At 48.7% G+C, this 26,771-nt stretch overlaps 1 protein-coding gene and 1 long non-coding RNA gene across 2 annotated transcripts in view; one reads left to right on the top strand and one right to left on the bottom strand.

Annotated features, from left to right (window-relative positions):
* Window positions 1–345: 345 nt before the first annotated feature.
* LOC146829671 (uncharacterized) lies at window positions 346–959 on the bottom strand. The gene is made up of 2 exons (XR_014962034.1): window positions 789–959; window positions 346–508 (listed from the first exon to the last, which is right to left on the bottom strand). It is a non-coding gene; the product is annotated as an uncharacterized LOC146829671 (long non-coding RNA).
* Window positions 960–1,003: 44 nt separating this feature from the next.
* LOC146829672 (protein Wnt-11b-like) overlaps window positions 1,004–26,771 on the top strand; it is a 102,275-nt gene continuing 76,507 nt past the window's right edge. The window contains exons 1-2 of the mRNA XM_085608345.1: window positions 1,004–1,191; window positions 1,472–2,456. Coding sequence (XP_085464471.1) covers window positions 2,413–2,456 — 44 coding nt within the window. The 5' untranslated portion in view covers window positions 1,004–1,191; window positions 1,472–2,412. The remainder of the gene's footprint in view (window positions 1,192–1,471; window positions 2,457–26,771) is intronic.

The following is a 26,771-nucleotide window of genomic DNA, read 5'->3' on the forward strand; positions in this document are numbered from 1 at the left end:
GAAATGATAGGCAAAGGTGCAGCTGGCCCTTCAATATTTTTTACCTCAGGCACCGTATGAAACTGAGACACTATTCGTTTTGCCTCCGCCAGTGCATCAGTCCTTAGCCCCCACCGTTGAAAAGAGGATGCCTGCCTTCCCCAGCCATGGCAAGATTGCTGCTAAATGTGAAACTATCTCTCTCGGAGGGCGCTAACTTCCTGCACCCAACTGTCGCACTGCGAGAACGGAAATCTTTCCTGAAACACTTCCTTTGTAGTTATGTGATTTTTAACAATTCATCAAACATAATCCAAATCTTATTTCATTTATCTTCCTTTTAACTTCATCACCACGGAGACAATATGTTTGTGCTGTATTTATTTATTCAACATTTTCAAGTGCCTGACGTTGCCAATCCAGGCTTTTACGGAGGCATGTGGAATCAAACATATTTTTAGAAAAAAAGTGAGCTTATGATGTATTCCCAATGCATTTCGAATTTTTACAATTCTTCGTCAGGGGTTAACTAAAAATGAAAATAGAAAGAACATTATAACTAGCTGCTCAACCTGTCTAGTGTCAAAAAACCTAACTCATTACTTTCTCTCCACCTCCTCCCAAAAAAGATTACTGCTGAACAACCCGTGTTAACACTAAACAAAGAATACAGCCCCACCGTATTTACAACCTTTATCACTATCAAAGTGTGCATCACAAATTTTGCCAACAAAAACATCAATCCACAGTTCCCACCCGACTGCCAAGTGCCTCGAAATTCAATACCACCCTCCTTGTCTCCCATTTACCTTCTTAACGCCACAACCGGCTGTATGCTCTCACTTCTCTGCATCTTCCCAAGACTCCTACTCGTTTTCCCTACCACTCGGGCCGTTTTTAATGAAGAATCTCTCACACCTGTGACCAATCAGGCTGTGCTCCACTCCTCCCCCCTCTCAAATAAAATACAAATCCCACAATGCACTCCCCAAGTTTACCAAAAAACCTTTATTGATTTTTTTGGTAAACTTGGGGAGTGCATTGTGGGATTTGTATTTTATTTGAGAGGGGGGAGGAGTGGAGCACAGCCTGATTGGTCACAGGTGTGAGAGATTCTTCATTAAAAACGGCCCGAGTGGTAGGGAAAACGAGTAGGAGTCTTGGGAAGATGCAGAGAAGTGAGAGCATACAGCCGGTTGTGGCGTTAAGAAGGTAAATGGGAGACAAGGAGGGTGGTATTGAATTTCGAGGCACTTGGCAGTCGGGTGGGAACTGTGGATTGATGTTTTTGTTGGCAAAATTTGTGATGCACACTTTGATAGTGATAAAGGTTGTAAATACGGTGGGGCTGTATTCTTTGTTTAGTGTTAACACGGGTTGTTCAGCAGTAATCTTTTTTGGGAGGAGGTGGAGAGAAAGTAATGAGTTAGGTTTTTTGACACTAGACAGGTTGAGCAGCTAGTTATAATGTTCTTTCTATTTTCATTTTTAGTTAACCCCTGACGAAGAATTGTAAAAATTCGAAATGCATTGGGAATACATCATAAGCTCACTTTTTTTCTAAAAATATGTTTGATTCCACATGCCTCCGTAAAAGCCTGGATTGGCAACGTCAGGCACTTGAAAATGTTGAATAAATAAATACAGCACAAACATATTGTCTCCGTGGTGATGAAGTTAAAAGGAAGATAAATGAAATAAGATTTGGATTATGTTTGATGAATTGTTAAAAATCACATAACTACAAAGGAAGTGTTTCAGGAAAGATTTCCGTTCTCGCAGTGCGACAGTTGGGTGCAGGAAGTTAGCGCCCTCCGAGAGAGATGTTTTATCATGAAGCTGTGATAAGGGGCGTTTTCACGGCTCCTGTCTGCACGCAATTCACCGTCTAAATTGGAAAACAAGCTTAACGCATAAAGGGAAGGTGTGCATTCGCTCAACTATGACTTATCTGCTTAATAATGTAAGCGCCTCAATGAGCTTGCACCCCATGTTGGTAAAACTTAAATCAAGAAATCATCATCGTGGAGACAGAAGAAAAGTTACAGTAGAAAGTTTAAGACTGGAATGAAACAATTACCAACATCAACATCGGAATGATGGGACAGTTGAACTCAGTTGCTCTAATTGGTTTTCTTTTAATAAATGTGAAATGTAAACACTGTTTATTTAGATTATGCAGTTAATAGATGGGGTAAGCGGAGGGTAATTTATGATGTTAGATTGCTTTGGCACATGATGAGGTACACAGGGGGGTGTAGGTGACCTTTATGTAGGTGATTTTTTTGGTAAACTTGGGGAGTGCATTGTGGGATTTGTATTTTATTTGAGAGGGGGGAGGAGTGGAGCACAGCCTGATTGGTCACAGGTGTGAGAGATTCTTCATTAAAAACGGCCCGAGTGGTAGGGAAAACGAGTAGGAGTCTTGGGAAGATGCAGAGAAGTGAGAGCATACAGCCGGTTGTGGCGTTAAGAAGGTAAATGGGAGACAAGGAGGGTGGTATTGAATTTCGAGGCACTTGGCAGTCGGGTGGGAACTGTGGATTGATGTTTTTGTTGGCAAAATTTGTGATGCACACTTTGATAGTGATAAAGGTTGTAAATACGGTGGGGCTGTATTCTTTGTTTAGTGTTAACACGGGTTGTTCAGCAGTAATCTTTTTTGGGAGGAGGTGGAGAGAAAGTAATGAGTTAGGTTTTTTGACACTAGACAGGTTGAGCAGCTAGTTATAATGTTCTTTCTATTTTCATTTTTAGTTAACCCCTGACGAAGAATTGTAAAAATTCGAAATGCATTGGGAATACATCATAAGCTCACTTTTTTTCTAAAAATATGTTTGATTCCACATGCCTCCGTAAAAGCCTGGATTGGCAACGTCAGGCACTTGAAAATGTTGAATAAATAAATACAGCACAAACATATTGTCTCCGTGGTGATGAAGTTAAAAGGAAGATAAATGAAATAAGATTTGGATTATGTTTGATGAATTGTTAAAAATCACATAACTACAAAGGAAGTGTTTCAGGAAAGATTTCCGTTCTCGCAGTGCGACAGTTGGGTGCAGGAAGTTAGCGCCCTCCGAGAGAGATGTTTTATCATGAAGCTGTGATAAGGGGCGTTTTCACGGCTCCTGTCTGCACGCAATTCACCGTCTAAATTGGAAAACAAGCTTAACGCATAAAGGGAAGGTGTGCATTCGCTCAACTATGACTTATCTGCTTAATAAATGTGAAACTATGTCATGTGGGATCTCCCCTCCCCCCCGTGGGGCCTCCCCTGCGGGCATGGGCTGGGCAGCGGGAGCCGGGACCAATGGGAATGTTGGAGCCACCCCTGGCGCTGGTAGGTGTGCTGGCACTGGAGTCACAGGGTGGGCTGGCAGTTGTGCAGGTGTAGCTGGCGCCATTGAAGGAGCTAGTATTGGCACCGGGACGGGCGATGTCACAGGAGGAGTTGGTACTGGGACCGGGGCGAGAGCTTGGGCATGAGGGACCTCGCCCAGAGGTACAAGTGGCTCTTGTGGAACGTCCCCCCTGGGGACAGGGGGATGGGTGCAGCAGGTTCTTTCCCCACCCGTTTCTTTGCTCTAACTCTCTTTGGGATTGGGGGAAAAGCTGCCTTGGGGGGCTCATTGCTGCGCCTAGCCCTCTCCTCTTGCCCTTCTTGACCCTCCACCTTTTCCCTAAGATTAGCAAGGCCATGACCCAGCTCATCCACCTTTTTCATCATTTCCTCCATCAGCCTCTCCATACGAGAGCGCTGGTCCCCCCTCTTTGCTTTTCCCGCCATTACTCACCACACTCACAAAGGTACTCTAACCCGCAGTACACTGTCCCCACCCACTTGGTTTAATCTGAATGAGGACTTAGGCAGAATGGTGAATTGAGCACACAACCCTGAGAGTAAGGGTATCAGAACACAACCTATAAGCTGACAATGTTACTACAATGCCTATTCTTTGTTAACTGAGACAGTCTAGAGTGAAATCAGCATTAAAGAGCACACGCCCCTGAGAGTAAGGGTATCAGAGCATAACCAATAAGCTGACAATGCAATTATACTGCCTATTTGCCGGTGTATTTAAATTGCCACCGCTCTTTTCTTTGTTAAATGAGGCAGTCTAGATTGAAATATACATTAAATAGCACACAATGCAAATATTATTCTGCCTATTGCCACAGGACCCGATGTATTCTAATATCGACACCTCTTTTCTTTGTTAAATTACACAGTGAAGCATGAAATCAACATTAAACAGCACAAGTAAGGGTCTCAATGCTATATACTGCCTATTGCATTGTTAAATCATACAGTCCCGAGTGAAATCAACATCCAAGAACTGTTTTCCCCGCTAATTAGCGCTCACCACGTGCGCTATGGCGCTAACGCGCAAAGCCAAAGTTTCGATAAGGGCACAACCGGAGGAAAGGCCTAACACTGTCTGCTCACCGCGCGTGCTACGGTGCCGACGCGCAGTGACAAAATTCAAATGCGGACTATAAACGGTAGTAAAGGCCTGATGCGCCCCGCCCAAACGCACAAAAGGAGGCGTGTTAAACGAAACCGGAGGGGTGAGCACTCTCGAACGGCACCTGCGCCACCCCAACCGGGTACCTGCACCGGGCTTAACCGTCGCTGCCGGAAAAAGCTCCGAAGCGATGCTTGACCCGACGTTGCAATCTTGCGCCGCTCCTTATCCTACGAAGTAGCGAGCGGCGACCTCGTCCGATCAATCCCGCCAGCCGACACCCGATACTGCCGCACGATCCAAGGTCGAGAGGTGGTCAGCAGCATGCGATACCTGAAAGAGAAAAAATAAAAGCAATAAAGTTACAGCCTCCTAGCGAGGCTGGGGGCAGGCTGGGGAGCAAGGAGTGAAGAGACAGACTTCTCTGCTCCCCAGCCTTTTATCTGATTTCGATGGATGGCCAGGCCAGTTCTAACTGGCCTGACGTTGCCCAGTCGTGTAACCCGGAAGTGATTCTAATCACTTCCGGGTCACGCCCCCGGGCCGGGACCTATGAGTGAGGAGGCGCACCTGTCGCGTCACCAATGTGCGCGACAGGCTTGCCTCCTGATCCGGAGGGGGCCGGCTCAACCGCCATACTTTTGGCGTGGCTGATGCCGGCCTTGCCGTTCTCTTACAGCCAGTTGGCTGGAAGGGTGCGGGGGAGGGGAGTTACGCTTTCCGGTAAGCTGATTGGCCTGAGTCCCCTTGCGCATGGGCACTCCGGTTGGAGTGCGGGCATAGTTTGATCAGGATCTGGGGCCAGTCATTGACCTTGCCGTGGGCTCAAATAGGGATACGCAGAAAGATAATGTTATTTGTTGTTGAATGCTTAGATTAGGATAGGAATGTCTATGTATTAGGAATATGTTAAGGATAGCAAACAAGACATATGTACCTATCAATGTAACGGACTGGACTTTCTGCGTATTGTGTACATAATGTATATATAATGTTTTGAGTATTAAATTGAAATAAATACGGCCGGGGTTAACAACCCCTAATCCAAAACATCTTGTGATAATTTAGTTGTTGCCTTAGGGGAAGATTGGAGGTGAGCAACTTTGCCACCGGGAAGGGGGCCATCACCTAGGGGTGTCAGTCAAAGGAAGAGGGGGTCTAGGCTGTACCTGGCCATATACCAATTTAACCAATCTTGGAATTTCATCTAAACACTTTACAGGGTATGATTTTTAATCACATGCTAATAGGTGTAAAGACAACCTGGCCAATTCCAGAATGCAAGGTAATGTTTTCTAAAACGCTATGATTATTTGCAAATGTCACATAGGATTAGGGCCACTTAGCTGCTATGTGTGTGTAGGCAATGACCCTATGAATTGTTCCAGGAACTCATACTGCTGTGTTAATTAAACTGTAATACGAAGCATAGCTATTCCTAGGCGCTCATTAAGAGAGGGCAGGTAATTGGTGTGGTATTTATTGCATCTAATAAAATCTAACTCCAAGTTGGAATTTATCGAGTGCAATTAATACCACCCAATTATGGGTTTTTGCAGAATAATGTGGATTTTGATGCTTAGTGGGATCATCTATGGGCGATCACTCCACAATCATTAATCCCACAAAATGAAGCGTCAGGAGGAATAGTCGGTAAAAGACCTGGAATCCTTGGGACTGTGGGTATTAAACAGGAGGTTTCCACAAGAGACTCCACCAGCGGAGAGTTGCCATGCACATGGCCATAAATCAAGAATCGACTATTCAATAGTATCCCTGAGCTTTTGCCAGATGATAACAACTTTTCGGATTGAAAAAACATACAAAGTGATCATGGCCAACAAATACTGGAGATTAAGCTCCAATGTATAAGAGATCAGAAATTAAAAACACTGCCCGGGGAGACATGGACGGTATATTATAGGAGATTGTACTGGAAATAAGGCTCCAAAGCTCCTACAGTGAAAATGGCACTTCAATTAGTTTAGGAAAGCTTTGAAGGGGACTCTTTCACTGCAATTGAAAAATGGGCACTTTTTACAAAGAAATTAACTGCCACCTGTGCATCGGAAAATTACAATAAACAACCAAGCAGTCAATCAAAAGCAATACACAGAATTAAACTATCCTATTCAAGTCACCTTCTAAAAAGAGATCGCAACAGATTGCTGAGACAGACAAAGAAATGGCCAGATAATACAGTCCTCAGTTACAAATTAAAAACTACTATCTCTGATCTGAGGAGGCGAATTTGGGAAAAAAATCTCAACTAAAACAAGCACTCTGGTCAAAAGCACTATGCACAAGTAAAATGAACAATTCAAGAGATTTCTGGAAAATGATTAATGGCTTTCCTAGAACTAGCAAAGCGTCCGTCCATAACATCTACTTTCTGGGTAGGAATTCTTACAACTCACTTGAGCAGCAACCCGGAAGTTAAATAAAGTGAAAGTACAGTGAACCACATAGGAAAAGAAAAACTGAATCCCGAAATCAAAATAAATTTAACTGAAGATCCAGTATGCAAATTAATTTGAAACCAAAGGAAAGACCGAGCTCCAGGCCCAAACGGGATTCCATTTGCCTTATACAAAGATAAAGACACACAATTGATGGATGGAATGCAGAACCAATCAAAACATTCACCCCAGTCAAGAGATCTGGGTTAAATCCATCATTTTTTTGCTCACCATGCCACCCCAGTTTAGACCTGGACATGTGCAAATCAATCTTGACCCTGTGCCTCATGGGAACAGTCCAGCCCGAACTGCCAAGCCAGGTCCTCCCTGGACCAGAAACAAGCATCCTAGGACCGGTTTCGGGGTTTCAGCCCTCTTCAGCCAGGATAGCTTGAATCCAGTGGCACGGTGAGCCCGGGACCCACGTCTTGGCATACCCTGGGCACTTAGGGCGAGAAAGCAAAAGACACAAAATTGATGGACGGAATGCAGAACCAATCAAAACATTCACCCCCAGTCAAGAGATCTGGGTTAAATCCATCATTCTTTTGCTCACATGCCACCCCAGTTTAGACCTAGCCATATGCAAATCAGTCTTGGCCCTGTGCCTCATGGGAACAGTTCTGCCCGAACTGCCAAGCCAGGTCCTCCCTGGACCAGAAACAAGCATCCTAGGACCGGGTTCGGGGTTCACCCCTCTTCAGCCAGAATAGCTTAAATCTAGTGGTACAGTGAGCCCGGGACCCACGTCTGGGCATACCCGGCGCACTTAGGGCGAGAAAGCAAAAGACGCACAATTGATGGACGGAATGCAGAACCAATCAAAACTTTCACCCCTAGTCAAGTTATCTGGGTTAAATCCATCATTCTTTTGCCCACCATGCCACCCCAGTTTAGACCCGGCCATATGCAAATCAGTCTTGGCCCTGTGCCTCATGTGAACAGTCCAGCCCGAACTGCCAAGCCAGGTGCTCTCTGGACCGGAGACAAGCATCCTAGGACCGGTTTCGGGGTTTCACCCCTCTTCAGCCAGGATAGCTTGAATCCAGTGGCATGGAGAGCACGGGACCCACGTCTGGGCATACCCGTCCCACTCGGGGTGACAAATGCAAAAACAACAGTTGATGGAAAGACTCCATGTTTCTAATTAGAAACACATGGCCCCATAAAGATAAGAAAGTGCTTTGCGACAGCAGCAAAGCAGGCCACCGAGTCCGGATCGGAGGTGAAGGGTGTGAACCCAAAACCCTCATTTCCAGTGGCAGGCACCATTTTGCATAAACGGTGACGCCAGCCAATGGAAATGAGGGGCGGGATTCAAGCCCTCTTCTGAAAGTCCTCCTTAACAATAAATCTCGCCGAGCGAGCAGCGCTCCTCTGTAATGGCAGAGGAGCGTCGCCCCACGCGTCACAGTCAGTGACAGAAAAATAAAATAATAATAAAACAACATCATTTTATTTTTCTGTGACTGGCTTAAGGATGCGTAAAGGGCTGGGCCGGGCCGGGAGGAGTAGTGGGCACTTAGAAGTGCCCATGTAAGTCCGACCAAACAGACAGGCGCATTTCTATTTCTCCAACCCAGCTGTGTACACAGCCAGGTTGGAGAACAGCTGTAGGCTCCCTGGGACTGTCTGAGCAGCAGACCAGGCTGCTCAGACCAACCCTGCATGGGAGCAGCGTCTGGATTGGGTAGGGAGCCTGCTTTCCCAGAGATTGCTGGAGAGCACTGAGGTGCCTTCGGAGGCAGCGATAGGAAAGGTATGTTTTTTAAAATTATTATTTTTCCCTGTCCCTTCCCCATCCCTCGCCCCCCTTGTCCGCCTGTCCCTCACCCCCACACTTTCATTTTATGGCGGCCGCCACTGGTAGGCTCCACTCACAGAACCCCTTGAAGGGAGCCCCACACCCAAGGCCATCACTTTGAAGGCCCCACATCACAGAGCCTCACCTGAAGCTGCAGGACACTTCCTGCTGACACAAAATCTGCCTGCACTCTTTGTAAGAGAGAAGGGCGCCACTGCCCAGCAAAAATAAAACAGGCATATTGAAACTTTGTTGTTTTATGTTCAAGGACGGTTCCATGATACACCTCATGCTCAGCTTGCTATAGCCAGGCAGGAGCTGCCGGAGCTGTCAACTTTGGGGCTGGGGAACAAAGTTTGAGTCTTGGCGTCAACTCTCCATCCTGTGATTCTGGGCAAATCACGTAATCTCCCCGTGCCTACAAAAAATTAATATATTCTTGTCTAATAACTGGTGCTCATGTAAAGCGCTCCCATACCTGCGGGTCGGGTTTGCACTATATAAAACTGCAAATAAATAATGAATTAAGTCAGATTGGCACGATTGCTATCACAATGCAAAGTTGGAAAAGTGGGCCCTTCCAGGGTGGAGATTTTTTTTGGGGGGGGGTTGCACCCCAGGGCTGTGGGGGCTAGCAGGGCCGGCTCTAGGGCGGTGCAATCGGTGCCACCGCACCGAGCGCTGATTTGGGGTGGGGGCGTCATTTTTACAAGTATATAATCATTTTAACAGCACCTGCTGCCCCGCTCATGGCCTCCAGCAATTTTCAGGCAACAATTAAAATGTCAAGAAAACTCTGGTGATTAATCCTCTTCCTGGTTAATCATCCTGGTTTGCCTAGTGGAAGTTTTGACTCGTCCTAAGGTAGAGCAGAGGGTTAAAATGCCTGCTGCTAAGAACGTGTACTATGCAGATAACAAAGTGCATATAATGTAAGTAGGTCAGTAGGTTACTGCTTCTGCAAGAGAACTCTTTTTGTAACTTGTCATTTATAAGTCAACATCCTAATATAGAACATAGAGCTATTAACTGTCATTAAAAAACTGCATGCAAACTGCAAGGTATATGTTAGAGCTATATGTTTTTTTGCCCAATTTTTCATCATCCTAATCTTGCGAAAAGGGTTAATTTGGGTAGAAAATAATTATTATTATTAAAGAGAACCCCTAACAATGATGTTATGTTTAAAATTCTAAATTTGTGCTTTTCCAGAATAAGGACTCTTAAACTTTGTTGCCTACAAGGATCGATGACGTCACTCCTACACCTTGTATTCCTGTCTGATGTAACATTTCCTACACACTGATTTACATACATATGTGTGTGTGTGTGATGTGAAGTGCTTTGACACCTTTCACTGGTATGAGCGGTGCTATAAAACTAAATTAATCTGAGAGACAGTGGTTAAGGAGACTCGAGGGGCAATGTTAAAGGGTGCTAGTGAGGGAATCCGTGGCAGAGGTGGTCATTGGGGGGCGCCAACATACATTCTCATACAGGGCGCCACCAGTGTTAAAGCCGCCCACGGGGCTAGCATTACGCCCCTGGCTGGCAGAAGACTACTGCCTCTGTCCTGGGTTGAGCACCTAAAGTTGTGGTGGCAGCACACTGTCGGCCATATTTACAATGAAAGTGACACAGTGTGTGCCACAATTCATTTGGCTGCACCGCACTGAGTCACTTTCAAAGCGCAGGGATGCAACATATTTACAACAATACGTCGCATCCCTGTTTTTCCCCCAGAGCTGGCGCACAGTTGGCTGCCATGCGCCAGTGCAGGCACCCAAGGATACCTGCGTCGTGGGGAGATTTTTTTTTTTGTGCAGACAGGGACATCTGCCTGCACAAAAACAATCCATTGAGGTGATTTCCTATTTCCATCTGTGCTGTAGAATGCAGCACGCGTTGAAAGAGGAAAAAAATGAGGAGAAAACATTTCTCCTTGTTGCGCCTCGCTTGCCACTGGCACTTAATTGTGAACACTGGCATTTATGCCAGTCTGCCATATGGTGGCGCTGTTTTTGTAATTCAGAGATGAGTAGAACATGTGTTTATTAATTCAATACACATTAAAACAACTAAAACCTGCTGCCCAACCCCGTTCTAATAGTATTTGGTGCCTGAAATAGTGTAAAATGTCACACTTGTAGGAGCGATGGTTAGTGTTTGCGTAGGTCCTGTCAATGGTACCGATAGCAGGGGCAATGGGTGGTGTAGGCTGCAGTGGCCTCCTGACGAGGGCCCCGGCGCTTAATATTTTACAAATTAAGCACTGCGAAGGGGGTTATCATTACCTCAGCTTGGAATTCCTCTGAACAAACCCAGGCTCACAACTGCCTTGGCATAAGACCTGCCTGCATTGGCCCAGACGAGGGTGGCACCTGCCCCTACACCAGCTGCAGTTCACCTGTGTCATGGGGAGGATGCCAGGCTGAAGATACATGAGCCCCCCCTCCTCAACCGTAGAGGAGACAACACCCCAGTACTGCAGGACGCTGCCTGCAGGCAGGACAGAGAACTGCAGCAAGCTGAGACTGAGTCTGCCCAGAACCACAGCGGGGGGTGCAAAGTGACTGATTGAGCCTTTAAGGATATTTACTGAGCCTAATTCATGCCTGTACTCGAGACAGCTGAGGAGCTACAACGAGCTATGATGCATAGGGTCACCTGGGCGGAAACAGAGCTTTGGGGAAAGGAAGGGGGTAGCACCCAACGTGGGGATAATCGTGTTTCTGGAGGAACACCCTGCATCCGTAAATTGAAATTTTTACTTTACCAAAAAGACAAGCGTGGGGCTGGACCTTTGGTGGTTGTGTCTGTTGACTGACTGTTGAGGTCTGAGTTCCTGCCCCCACACTACCTCCCTGAGGCCCCTGTGACTGCGTTGTTGTGTCTGTTGACTGTTTTTGCCCTCACACTACCTCCCTGAGGCACCTGTGACTGCGTTGTTGTGTCTGTTGACTGTCTTTGCCCCCACACTACCTCCCTGGGGCACCTATGACTGCGTTGTTGTGTCTGTTGACTGACTGTTGAGGTCTGAGTTCTTGCCCCCACATTACCTCCCTGGGGCACCTGTGACTGCGTTGTTGTGTCTGTTGATTGACTGTTGAGGTCTGAGTTCCTGCCCCACACTACCTCCCTGAGGCCCCTGTGGTTGCGTTGTTGTGTCTGCTGACTGACTGTTGAGGTTTGAGTTCCTGCCCCCACACTACCTCCCTGGGGCACCTATGACTGCGTTGTTGTGTCTGTTGACTGACTGTTGAGGTCTGAGTTCTTGCCCCCACACTACCTCCCTGGGGCACCTGTGACTGCGTTGTTGTGTCTGTTGATTGACTGTTGAGGTCTGAGTTCCTGCCCCACACTACCTCCCTGAGGCCCCTGTGACTGCGTTGTTGTGTCTGTTGACTGGCTGTTGAGGTCTGAGTTCCTGCCCCCACACTACCTCCCTGAGGCCCCTGTGACTGCGTTGTTGTGTCTGTTGACTGACTGTTGAGGTCTGAGTTCCTGCCCCCACACTACCTCCCTGAGGCCCCTGTGACTGCGTTCTTGTGTCTGTTGATTGACTGTTGAGGTCTGAGTTCTTGCCCCCACACTACCTCCCTGGGGCACCTGTGACTGCGTTGTTGTGTCTGTTGAATGACTGTTGAGGTCTGAGTTCTTGCCCCCACACTACCTCCCTGAGGCCCCTGTGACTGCGTTGTTGTGTCTGTTGACTGGCTGTTGAGGTCTGAGTTCCTGCCCCCACACTACCTCCCTGAGGCCCCTGTGACTGCGTTGTTGTGTCTGTTGACTGACTGTTGAGGTCTGAGTTCCTGCCCCCACACTACCTCCCTGAGGCCCCTGTGACTGCGTTCTTGTGTCTGTTGATTGACTGTTGAGGTCTGAGTTCCTGCCCCCACACTACCTCCCTGAGGCCCCTGTGACTGCGTTCTTGTGTCTGTTGACTGTTTTTGCCCCCACACTACCTCCCTGAGGCCCCTGTGACTGCGTTGTTGTGTCTGTTGACTGACTGTTGAGGTCTGAGTTCCTGCCCCCACACTACCTCCCTGAGACACCTGTGACTGTGTTGTTGTGTCTGTTGACTGACTGTTAAGGTCTGAGTTCCTTCCCCCACACTACCTCCCTGGGGCACCTGTGACTGCGTTGTTGTGTCTGTTGACTGACTGATGAGATCTGAGTTCTTGCCCCCACACTACCTCCCTAAGGCCCCTGTGGTTGCGTTGTTGTGTCTGTTGACTGACTGTTGAAGTCTGAGTTCCTGCCCCACGCTGCCTCTCTGGGGCACCTATGACTGCGTTGTTGTGTCTGTTGATTGACTGTTGAGGTCTGAGTTCCTGCCCCCACACTACCTCCCTGGGGCACCTGTGACTGCGTTGTTGTGTCTGTTGACTGACTGTTGAGATCTGAGTTCCTGCCCCCACACTACCTCCCTGAGGGCCCTGTGACTGCGTTGTTGTGTCTGTTGATTGACTGTTGAGGTCTGAGTTCCTGCCCCCGCACTGCCTCTCTGGGGCACCTATGACTGCGTTGTTGTGTCTGTTGACTGACTGTTGAGATCTGAGTTCCTGCCTCCACACTACCTCCCTGAGGCACCTGTGACTGCGTTGTTGTGTCTGCTGACTGACTGTTGAGGTTTGAGTTCCTGCCCCCACACTACCTCCCTGAGACTCTTGTGACTGTGTTGTTGTGTCTGTTGACTGACTGTTGAGGTCTGAGTTCCTGCCCCCACACTACCTCCCTGGGGCACCTGTGACTGCGTTGTTGTGTCTGTTGACTGACTGTTGAGATCTGAGTTCTTGCCCCCACACTACCTCCCTAAGGCCCCTGTGGTTGCGTTGTTGTGTCTGTTGATTGACTGTTGAGGTCTGAGTTCCTGCCCCACACTGCCTCCCTGGGGCACCTGTGACTGCGTTGTTGTGTCTGTTGATTGACTGTTGAGGTCTGAGTTCCTGCCCCCACACTACCTCCCTGAGGCACCTGTGACTGCGTTGTTGTGTCTGTTGATTGACTGTTGAGGTCTGAGTTCCTGCCCCCACACTACCTCCCTGAGGCACCTGTGACTGTGTTGTTGTGTCTGTTGACTGACTGTTGAGGTCTGAGTTCCTGCCCCCACACTACCTCCCTGGGGCACCTATGACTGCGTTGTTGTGTCTGTTGACTGACTGTTGAGGTCTGAGTTCCTGCCCCCACACTCCCTCCCTGAGGGCCCTGTGACTGCGTTGTTGTGTCTGTTGACTGACTGTTGAGGTCTGAGTTCCTGCCCCCACACTACCTCCCTGAGGGCCCTGTGACTGCGTTGTTGTGTCTGTTGACTGACTGTTGAGGTCTGAGTTCCTGCCCCACACTACCTCCCTGAGGCACCTGTTACTGCGCTGTTGTGTCTGTTGACTGACTGTTGAGGCCTGAGTTCCTGCCCCCACACTACCTCCCTGAGGGCCCTGTACCTGCGTTGTTGAGTCTGTGTATTGACTGTTGAGGTCTGAGTTCCTGCCCCACACTACCTCCCTGAGGGCCCTCTGACTGCTCACTCCCGCGACCTGAGAGTCACGCGTGAAAAGGGCTCTACTTGGCCCCGTTTGCAGAGTGAGAGGAGGGCAGACCCCAGGAAACGAGGCAAATGGGCCCAACTCTCAATGCTGGGTTGTTGCCCGGCCCGCCCTGTGCCCCCTCGAACGTGGTCTGACAGGTATCCATCGTACTAGGATGCCCACGCATGGCACGTCTGGCCCTTTGATGGCACTTTGTAGCATATTATGGTTCATCCAATGGTGCCAGCCTCTGGCATTGCTCTGACCCGAGACCTGGGGGTGGTCATTCTTGGCATATTGAGGGCACTTATGCACAATGATGCTCACACCTGTTAGAATCAGCTCTATCGTGGTAATCCTTGGTATACTCTGGGCATGCATGGCATGATGGTGCCCCTTCTGACATATGATGGCCATGATAGAATTGCGGCATTTCTTGGCATATTGAGAGCAGCCATAATATGATGGTGTATTGGCATAAAAGTAAATCATTTTAAATGTAATAATGCCAGGGTAGCGGAAGTGACATCACACACCATTTGACCTTCACTTTCACTCACACACAAACATGCTTACACATACACACACATTCACACCTACACACACACTCTCTCTTACGTAATTTCACACTCACCAGCAAACATGCGTACAAAATACATGCAAATGCATTGTTTGCCCCCCTCTGCTGCCAGGAAGGATCATATTCTAGCTAATTGTACTCCGTTGTTTACACTAATAGTGAAGAATGTATAAGTATTCATTATTAGTGTCATATAAAATTGAGAGACAACAAGGAAAGTGGAGGCCCAACCAGTGTCTATAAGGGTGAACTGTCCCTGTGTTCCTGTCACTGCTTTTACAACCTCTGAGGCCAGGGGTCACAAAGGCAGTGACATGGGTCACAAGGGGCAAGCCGGGGGTCGCTGCTGCGACCCCTGGCGACCCCTAAATGACATCCATGCGTCAGGAACAGTCTTCTGAACTGAAAACCCTACTACTTGACAGACCTTTCGTAAGCTGCTTTACTCCCCGAACCCCTCTCTTAGTTGCCCCCCGTTGAGCTCTGCCCCCTAGCTCACTCCTCCTCCCTGATACTTACTTCGCTTATGACTGGGGAAACCTTTGATGTGTGGGTCTATACAAAGCGCTATAGCACGTCTAGGCAATGTTTGCGCTATATAAGCCTGCATACATAAATAAATAAATAAATACAATATACACAGAATGCTGGTGAGGCCCAGAGCTCTCAAGTTTTTGAGGCCATTGAGTAAGCAACTCGCCAATGCCAGGATTTTGCTTGGCATTCCGGAACTTGTTGACCTGTTCATCGAGTTATGAAATCAAGACTACAATTCCCAAAATGCAAAGCAAAAATCCGACCTGGATGCGCTACACACGCATGGACCTTGGGAACATGTGAACTCTTTCCACCTGCCCCCACACACCCTCTGCTCACGTGGGCATCCTCACACACCCTACACACCCTCTGCTCACCTGTTCATCCTCACACACCCTACATACCCTCTGCTCACATGTGCATCCATCCTCGCGCAATCCCAGTTTTTAAGCGGTCGGCGCTTTGCACGAAGGGACAGTTGAGCCACAACATGAAAAGAGCAAATCTACAATTCTCCCAGTGTAAAATGTTGTGGATTAAGGACCAACAAAGGCTGAAGGCGTCGTACATAACAATTGACGGCGAATGTGTAGAGGGTCAAACATCGCATCTGAGGGAGGCTGGGGTGAGCACAGGGAAATGTTGGTTCGAGGACACTGGAATGTCTGGTTGGGTGTGATGGGGAACAGGCGCGAGCCTGGAAAGGATTTGAACTTCAGGACATCCGCACGACCAGCGCCTCCCCCACCCCTTGCTTGTGCTGATTAGGGCATTAGGCGCTGCTAATTGCACCGATGACTGAACAAGGAATCTCCCACTGGGATCAGAGCGTGGGGGTGCACGGAGGCGTTGATATTGACAAGGGCCAGACCAGGGCGGTGTGGGGGGTGCCGAACCTGAGTGGAGGGAGGTGGGTAGCTTTTCAGGTCACCGCAGCTAGGCAATGAAAGAGAAACCTCTGCTAATCCAATTACCCCAGGGGGGCCATGAGCAAACCACCCTCTTAATGTAACTTGTAATTATTACTCAGAGGCGGGGAGCTCGCGAGTATGTCAGCAATTAGATGGCTCAGTGTGTTATGCACTTGCTGCCGAGATGACCTGCTAAACCCAATCAAGTCTTAATTTATTTCTGAGTAAAACCCGTTAAACTATCGTTTTTGCAAGTTAGAGCCGAGACAACTTCATCAGAACCCCTTCAGCTCAGCAAAGAACCAATGGTGCCATTTGGCGTGTTTCTAGGCACCTTGAATTCTATGGAGACTGGGGCTGAAAGGAATTGTTTCTTATTGCTGGGTGCGCCGTGAGGCCTGTCGCGCACTTCGGAGCGCTGTAATCTGCCCCTTGAAGCAAAGGGAAATTTTGCTTCTAGCTTCATTAGTTCTCGCAGAAATGTGGGATCAGAACACTGCACAAAAGCCCTGGTCCTAGTGTGTGAATATGTGCAGCGCCTGCTGCCCAGCGCGTCTACCACTACACAATACACTGCTCTGTGCTGCAACCACTGTCCTGTGTGACTCCCTTCTACACAATACACAACACGACCGAATACACTGTCACTCAGCAGACACTTCCACTCCAGTCAGCCGGAGTCCCCGAACCGGAAACCGCAGTCAGACTCCAGAGGCCTTTGGAACAACACCACCCAGTGTGAGCGCGCTGCACAAACGCACGTGACATAACATATGCGTGGAGGGTGGCTTGTCTAGAAGGGGCAGGGTGGTTGGGTCCTCATTTCACTGTATCAGTTGCTAACATGACAAGAGCGGACACAGTGGTTGGGCCCTTGTTTCCCTGTATCTTCATGGATCATGTCTGGAGTGGAGAGGGGGGTTGGGCCCTTTTTTCCCTCTATCTGCATGGATCATGTCTGGAGTGGACTGGGTGGTTGGGCCCTTGTTTCCCTGTATCTCATGGATCATGTCTGGAGTGGACAGGGTGGTTGGGTCCTTGTTTCCCTGTATCTCATGGATCATGTCTGGAGTGGACAGGGTGGTTAGGCCCTTGTTTCCCTGTATCTCATGGATCATGTCTGGAGTGTTCAGGGTGGTTGGGTCCTTATTTCCCTGTATCTTCATGGATCATGTCTGGAGTGGAGAGGGGGGTTGGGCCCTTTTTTCCCTGTATCTTCATGGATCATCCATGGAGAGGACAGGCTGGTTGGGTCCTTGTTTCCCTGTAACCCCATGGCTCATGTCTGGAGTGGACTGGGTGGTTGGGCGCTTGTTTCCCTCTATCTGCATGGATCATGTCTGGAGTGGAAAGGGTGGTTGGGCCCTTGTTTCCCTGTATCTCATGGATCATGTCTGGAGTGGCCAGTGTGGTTGGGCCCTTGTTTCCCTGTCTCTTCATGGATTATGCCTGGAGTGGCCAGGGTGGTTGGGCTCTTGTTTCTCTGTATCTTCATGGAACATGCAGGCTGTGGACAGTGTGATGTGGCCCTTCTTTCCCTGTATCTTCATCGTTTATGCCTGGAGTGGCCAGGGTGCTTGGGCACTTGTTTCCCTGTATCTTCATGGATCATGCATAGAGTGGACAATGTGGTTGGGCCCATGTTTACCTGTATCTCCATGGATCATGCCTGCAGTGGACAGGGTGGTTGGGCCCATGTTTCCCTCTATCTTCATTGTTCATGCAAGGAGTGGAATTGGTGGTTGTGCCCTTGTTTCTCTATATCTTCATGGATCATGTCTGGAGTGTCCGGCGCAGTTGGGCCCTTGTTTAGCTGTATCTCAATGTATCATCCCTGGAGTGGCTAGGGTGGTTGGGCCCTTGTTTCCCTGTTTCTAAATGGATCACACCTGGAATGGACAGGGTAGTTGGGTCGTTGTTTCCCGGTATTGTCATGGATCATGCCTGGAGCTGCAAGGGTGGCTGAGTCCTAGTTTCCTTGTATCTTCATGGATCATGCATGCAGTGGACAGGGTGGTTGGGCCCTTGTTTCCCTGTATCTTCATGGATTATGCCTGAAGTGACCAGGGCAGATGGGTTATTGTTTCCCTATGTAGGAGAGTAGGATCTGCTTCTTATAGTTACCGCCACTTTTTGCTGATGTTTCACTGTTTTTCAACTTAGTCTGACTGGGACCCCGCTAATCAGGACCCCAGTCTATCTGCTTTCTTCCTAAATTGGTTGAACATGTACTTTAGGTATACTCCAGATTGGATTCTGGGGTACCCTTATCAGTCCCTAGTATATGGTATACTCTATACCCAGGGCATAGGTACCCCAGAGGCCTCTCAGGGCTACAGCATGTATTATGCCACCCCTGGGAGACCATTCAAAATGACACCACAGGTCTGCTACAGCAGCCTGTGTAAGGTGGTGCATGCACTCCTTACTTAGATATAGGTTCACTATATCTATCCTTATCACTGCACATATAAACCTATCAGTCACCCCAATGTCAGGCCTTATCAATCCTGAAGGCAGGGTGCTGGGATTTATGTGAGAGGTGCCCATGCATGAGCAGAGCCCCTCTCCAGCCTTCGGAACCACTATTCTGGGGTTGTTTGTGATGCAGCCATAACATATACTCTTAAGTGCATTATAACCTCACGGTATATGCTAACTTTAAAAAGGCTGCACGGAAACATGTCATGTTTGGTGTCAAACACCTTAGAATCATACCTCCACTCCAATAACTAGTGTGGGAGGTATGATTCCACCCTACTAGAGGGAGAAATATGACAGCACCGGTATACCCGGTACCAGCTTTGCAAACCCTGGCATCACAAAATGGATGCTGCCAGCCACAGACACGAGTCTGCCCTCCTGCTGCTGACCGAAACTCCGGCAGGGGAGTCCTGGACAATAGGTTTCCTATCACAGGGAGGTGTGACCACCTCCCAGACAGGCTTTAGTCTATTGGGGCTGGGTGGGTGCACTCCAAGAGTGCTTTAAAGTCTGAACTGGGGGCACATTTGGTGTCCCTGTGCATAGTCCACCTCAAACCGGTTGGAGGTGCTACCAGCCCCTGCTCTGGCACGAAACTGGACAAAGGATGTGGGTGTAGCCACCCCTCTGTCCTGACCCTCCCATAGGTGGGTTCCCAGAGGTTGTCACACCCCTACCTTGGGTATAAATTAGGAACCCCTGACTAAAGGACTTTAGATTTACCTGGACAAAACTCTGCTACAGAATCCCAGAACTTCTACTATCTACACGACGTCGGATGACCGAAGAATCTCCCTTGGAGTAAAGGAGTTACTCCCCTGTGAGGCAGGCACCAAAGACGCAACTGTCCGGTTGGCAACTACGCAGCTCCTGAAGGACTTCGAAGTTTTTGCAACACAGGAGGTGGGTTTCCAAGCTTCCCCGAGGCTGATCCGTGCTGTCAGCAAACCTGAGATCCAAAGCCCTCGTGGGGACCGTGCAACCCGAACCCCTGGACACCAGGACGATTTGCAGCAGTATATGCTTTTTGGCAACCCCTAAGGCTGTGCTTTGGACTACTTGTAGTCCAGACCCTGAGCAGTGATTCCACTGAGGATTACTGGCCTACACTCCTCGAGTGACCCGTGGGCTGGTATCGAGTGATTCCTCTCAAGGTCCCTTCGCGATCCCTTGTCCGTCGACTTGTGGGTCCCTGAGAAGGGTACTTTAACTTTCAATGGGCTTTCCTGGTTGCTCCAGAAGTGCCCTGACTCTCCATTGCATGGGGAGTCCACAGGACCATACTGGCCACACTGAAGCATTTTCTCTCACCGCATGAGTTGCAGTTGCCAAGGCTTGTTGGTCTCCAATTCAGACACCGACCCCCCAGCACTCGACATCCTTCGTGGGACTGTGATCATCGTCGACGCCTCCTGGTCCCCATGGCAGTGGAGTCAAGCTTCACCTCTTCGCACCTGAAACACACAACATCGGTGGGCATTCGTCTATCGTGCCCCTGCTCACGGGCAAGTGACCCAGACTCTGTCCCATCTGCTTGCAGGTTCTTCACATCTTCGATCCAGTCTTGGATCACCCCGGAAACTTCTCCTTTCCACGGCAGCAGCACTTTGCAGCACATCGCCATTGAAATCAATGACGATTCTCGACACCATTTAACACCTATGCACCCGGCTTCCCTCCGGTGCTCCCGTGGATGATGGCCCTAGAACCCTCTAAGTCCGAAAGGTTTGCTCAAAGTCCTCTCCTAAGTGTCCTTATTCTTTAAAATTCCAACCGCGACTTTCCCATTGAATTGTACGGGGCTCGTGGCTGTGTTCTCACACTGCACACGTCCCCCGTGGGTCCCCTGTGTCACTGCCTTGGGTGGTTCCTTAGGGTCCCAGCGATTCTACGTGCTCTAGGCACTGTGTCTGGTCAAGTCGTGGTTCTTATACCACTTTCTTAGTATATGGTTTGGTCTTCCCCCTGGGGCCCATTGTATATTGTGCTATTCACTGTCGTTTAATAACTGTATGATTGTGTGCCTTGCTCCATGATCTCATAAAGAGGTTAGTAGAGAGTGTTTAGAAATAAATACAAATATTTTATATATATACCTTGTGTGGTTCTCCTTTCATTTAGCCACTCGAGATTATAGACTGGTAAAACAAGCTGCTTTACATTCCTTCAAGACTTAGCCTGAAGGCTGCTCTTCATAGCTACCACTACAATAGCTTTCAATAAAGATTGTCTTTAACCTATCATCAATAAGGTGTTGTTTGGACTGGTGCAAGGTGCCCACTATAAATAGTGTACAGCATATACCAGGCCAAGTTCTCAAATGTCCCATCTGCGCCAAAGCTTTTCTGAGAGACCGTTGATCATGCCCTTGAGGTTTTTTTTTAACCTTTCAACTAACCCATTGCATTGTGGGTGATAAGGGGTGGTGAATTTGTAATTCACTCCACACTCCTTCCACATAGCAGTCAGGTAACTTGACATGAAGTTTGCAGCCCTGTCTGATACCACCTCCTTAGGGAAACCCACTCTGGAAAATATTCCCAGGAGGGCCCTTGCCACCACAAGTGCTGTGGTGGTCCTAAGGGATATTGCTTCTGGGTACCTAGTGGCATGGTCCACCGCCAGGCTAAATCTGTGCCCAGAGGCTGTCTGTGGATTAATGGGACAAACTATATCAATCCCAACCCTCTCAAAGGGAACCCCCACCACAGGTAGTGGTATCAGGGGGGCCTTTGTGGTTACACCTGCCTTCCTACTGGCTTGACAGGTGACACAGGAGCGACAAAACTCCTTTGTGTCTTCAGCCATGTGGGGCCAATGAAAGTGAGGGACAATTCTGTCCCAGGTCTTGTTTTGGCCCAGGTGACCTGCTAAGGGAATATCATGGGCTAGTGTTAATAGGAAGCCCCTAAACATCCAAGGTATAACCAACCTCCTGGTGGCTCCAGGCTTGGGTTCTCTACACTCTGAGTATAGGAGGCCATCATCCCAATAGATCCTATGGGTTCCACTAGCATTCCCAGCAGCCTCAGCAGCAGCCTGCTGTCTGAGGGGTTCAAGAGAAGGGCAGCTCAGCTGCTCCTGGCTCAGATCTGCCCTGGAAGGGCCCCCTGTCCCCAAGAACTCAACCTGATCAGGTTCAAGCTCATCTGGGACAGTTCCTTCTTCAGGACTGAGATCATCTACCTCAAGAGAGTGATCTTCTTTCTGAGTCAGGTGGGAAAACACTGCCTTACCCCTACTGCTCCTTTTCTTGGGAGGCGCCTGGTCCATTCTTCCAGGATCCAGGGCCTGTTCTGCTTTGACATTTTTGCCTGTGACCTGGTCACAGCAAACACATGTGCAGGGATGCCCAGCATTTCTGCATGAGTCCTGAGCTCCACTTCAGCCCAAGCTGAAGTTTCTAAATCATTGCCAAGCAAGCATTCAACAGGGAGGTCAGCACTTAATACAACCTTCTTAAAGCCAGTTACCCCTCCCCAGGAGAAATTAACAACTGCCAAGAAATGGTATGTCCTGACATTGCTAGCAGTGGCCACTTGGTACATCTCACCAAGTATGATTTGCTCAGGAGCCTCAAGATCTTTTGTCACCATTGTGACACTTGCTCCTGTGTCCCTGAATGCCAAGGACTCTCTTCCATTGATTAAAGGCTGCTGTCGGTATTTGTCCTGATTACTGGGACTGACAAAGGAGGACATGTCCATGCCCCCATCACAGATCAGTACAGTCTGAGTTGAAACTCTGACTAGGCCAGAGTCCACCTCAGAACCCAGGGTTAAACCTACTACACCCTTATTTTGAGTACCACCACTTTGAGCTGAGCTAGGGGGAACAGTTGCCTTAGGGGCAATGGTGGCTGGAGCTTAGTCCTTGGACTTGGTACAATCACTTGTCCAATGGGTTTTCTGCCTACAGATTTTACACCATGGTTTCTTTTGGCCTTTTCCTTTATTAGATTGGGACTCCCCACCAGATGCAAATTTTTGGGGCCCTTGAGAAGACTTCTGGTCTTTACCCTTTTCCCCACCCTTATCAGAGTTTTTGGAATCCTGCTTCTTGGAGTCACCACCTTGGTTCTGAACTTTCTGCCTCACTCTGGTTCTGACCCATTTGTCTGCCTTCTGGCCCAATTCTTGGGGAGAGGTCAGATCAGAGTCCACCAGGTACTGATGCAACAGCTGATTTTGACAATTATTAAGGATCTGCTCCCTCATAATTAAGTTGTCCAATCCTTTAAAATCACACACCTTACTGCCATTTATCCAGCCCTGCAGAGCCTTAGTAGCACAATCTACAAAGTCAACCCAGTCTTGAGTCCGTGCCTTTTGGGTATCTCTGAACTTTAACCTGTATCGTTCAGTGGTTAGGCCAAACCCATCAATTAATGCACTCTTCAAGACTTTGTAATTATCAGCATCCTCTTCTCTAACAGTGAGAAGCTTGTTTCTACCTTTGTCTGCAAAGGAGAGCCACAAGATTGCTGCCCACTGCTCCTGAGGGACCCTCTGTACTTTACAGGCCCTCTCAAGTGCAGTTATCCATTTGTGGATGTCATCCCCACTCTGGTAGGGAGGGACAATCTTGTTCATGTTCCTATAGTCATGAGTATGTTCTCCAACTCTAGGGACACTTTTGATACCACCATGGGACTCTAGCCCCAATCATTTTGAAGCTCTCTGGAGCTGCAGGGGTCCCCTGTCTAGGGCCAGCTGCTCTTTCTTGATTCTGAGCTTTGCTCTCTCAAAGTCAAGCAGTCTGCACTTACTCTCATATGAGCTCTCCCTCCTACCTATGGGAGTAGTGGTCCTATTTGAAACAGAGGTCCCTACAGATGTACCAGAATTATTAGACTCCAGAGAAGGAGATCTCGATCTTCTTGGCACACTGTTTACCCTTCCAGGTGTGGTAAAGAGAGGGCCATTAATGCCTTCTCCCTCATCCTCACCTTCAGGAAAGATTGGATTTTCCAGGTTAGAATCATCTTGATCCTCCTGGCCAGCTTCAGAGTCCTGGTCCCGGATGTTTTCACTTCCAAGCCTGTCATCTTCTGCTGTCCCACCCAACTTGCCTGCCTCATCAGAGCCTGGGGTCTTTCTGAGGTCATCTAAAAGCAAAGCCTCTGTGAGGCGTTGAGTCCTAGGGTTTTTCCCTGTCTTCAATTTTCTGGATGCACACTGTGAGAAGTTGGCCTGGTATATGCTGTCCACTAGTTATAGTGGGCACCTTGCACCAGTCCAAACAACCCCTTAGAGGTGATAGGTTAAAGACAACCTTATTTGAAAGCTATCCGAGTGGTAGCTATGAAGAGCAGCCTTCAGGCTAACTCTTGAATGAATTTAAAGCAGCTTGTTTTACCAGTCTATAATCTCTTGAAAATGAAAAGAGAACCACACCAGGTATATATATCAAATATATGTATTTATTTCTGAACACACCCTACTAGTCTCTTTATGTTACACTTAATATATCACAGTAAATTAGCACAATATACGATAGGCCCTAGGGGCGAACCAAACCATATACTAAGAAAGTGGTATAAGAACCACGACTTGACTAGACACAAGGCCTAGAGCCTGCAGAATTGCTGGGACCCCAAGGAACCACCCAAGGTAGTGACACACGAGACCCACGGGGGACGTGTGCAGTGTGAGAACACAGCCGTGAGCTCCGTTAGCTTCTATGGTGAAAGTCGCGGTTGGAATTTTAAAGTTTAAGGACACTTAGAAGTGAACTATTAACAAACCCTTTTGGACTTAGATGGTTCTAGGGCCAACACCCATGGGAGCACTGGAGTACTCGTGTTACCTGACCCAGGGAAACCGGGTGCATAGGTGTCAAATGGTGTTAGGTTGCGTCGTCGTTTTCAATGGCAGGAGACTGAAAAGTGCTGCTGCCGGGAAGAGGAGAAGTGTCCGAAGAGATCCAAGCCTGGATCAAAGATGTGAAGAACCTGAAAGCAGAGGGGACAGAGTCTGGGTCACTTGCCAGTGACCAGGGGCACGATAGACGAATACCTAGCGATGTCGGGTGCTTCAGGTGCGAAGAGGGGAAGCTTGACACTTCAGCCACGAGGACCAGGAGGTGTGGAGGACAACCAGGAGCTGGATTCGAGCTGTTCCACAAAGGATGTCGAGTGCTGCAGCGTCGGGCCCGGATTGGACACAACAAGCCTTGGCAACAGCAACTCATGCCGGAAGAGGAAAGATGCTTTGGTGCGGAACAGCAAGGTCTTGGGGTCTCCCCAAGCAATGGAGAGTCAGGGCACATCTGGATCAACCAGGCAAGACCAATTAAAGTTAAAGCTGACTTCACAAGGGCCCACCATTCAACGGACCAGGGATCGCAAAGGTATCTCGAGTGAAAACAGAAAGGGATGGCTCACGGAACACTCATGGAGTGTAGGCCAGCAATCTTCAGTGGAAAAGGTGCTCGGGGTCTGGGCTACAAGTAACTCGATGCACAGCCTCAAGGAACGTCAAGAAGGTAATGCACTTGCAAATGTGCTCGGTGTCCAGGGGTTCCCGTTCCACGTTACCCACGAGGGCTACGGGTCTCCGCTTTGCTGGCGACTCGAGTCAGCCTTGCGAAGTCTGGAAACCCACCTTTTGTGTTGCAAATACTTGGGAGTCCGGCGGGAGCTTCGGAGATGCAAACCGGTCAAATGCGTCTTCGGTGCCTGCCTTGCAGGAGAGTAACTCCTTTACTCCAAGGGAGATTCTTCAGTCATCTAGTCATGTAGATCACCGAAGTTCCAGGATTTCTGTATCAGAGTTTCGTCCAGATGTAATCTAAAGTTCTGTAGCCAGGGGTTCCTTTCTTATACCCAAGGAAGGGGTTGGACAGAGGGGTGGCTACACCCATTTCCTTTGTCCAGTTTCACACCAGAGCAGCGGCTGGTAGCCCCTGCAACCGGTTTGAGCTGGACTATACACAGGGAGTTTCGGTCAGCAGCAGGAGGGCAGACTCGTGTCTGTGGCTGGCAGCATCCATTTTGTGATGCCAGGGCTTGCAAAGCTGGTACCGGGTCTACCGGTGCTGTCATATTTCTCCCTCTAGGAGGGTGAAATCATACCTCCCACACCAGTTACTGGTTTGGGGGTATGATTCCTAGGTGTTTGACACCAAACACGACATGTTTCCGTGCAGCGATTCCAAAGTTAACATTTACCGCAAGGTTATAATGCACTTAAGAGTATATGGTCTGGCTGCATCACAAACAACTCCAGAATAAAGGATCCGAAGGCTGCAGAGGGGCTCTGCTCATGGATGGGCACCCTCTCACATAAAACCCAGCACCCTGCCTTCAGGATTGATAAGGCCTGCCATAGGGGTGACTGATAGGTTTATATGTGCAGTGATATGTAGAGATATAGGGAACCTATATCTCAGGAAGGGGTGCATACACTACCTTACACAGGCTGCTATAGCAGACCTGTTTTGTCATTTTAAATGGCTTCCCAGGGGTGGCACAATATATGCTGCAGCCCCTGTTAGGCCTCTGAGGTACCTATGCCTTGGGTACATAGTATTCCATATACTAGGGACTTATAAGGGTACCCCAGAATCCAATCTAGAGTGTACCTAAAGTACATGCAATCATTTTAGAGAGGAAGCAACTAGGCTGGGGCCCTGGATAGCAGGGGCCCAGCCAGACTAAAGTCGAAAAACAGTGAAACATCAGCAAAAAGTGGGGGTAACTATAAGAAGCAGATCCTACTCTCCTACACCAGCCACAGCACAAGTCTGTCCTCCTGCTGCTGACCGAAACTCTAGCAAGGGACAGCTGGACAATAGGTTTCCTGACACAGTGAGGTGTGACCACCTCCCAGACAGGCTTTAGTGTATTGGGGCTGGGTGGGTGCACTCTGAGAGTGCTTTGATGTCTGCACTGGGTGCACATTTGGTGGCCCTGTGCATAGTCCAACTCAAAACGGTTGCAGGGGCTACCAGCCCCTGCTGTGGCGCGAAACTGGACAAAGGACATGGGTGTAGCCACCCCTCTGTCCTAACCCTCGCA

Source organism: Triturus cristatus, chromosome 5_2 (genome assembly GCF_964204655.1).
Source record: "Triturus cristatus chromosome 5_2, aTriCri1.1, whole genome shotgun sequence".
Lineage (NCBI taxonomy): Eukaryota > Metazoa > Chordata > Amphibia > Caudata > Salamandridae > Triturus > Triturus cristatus.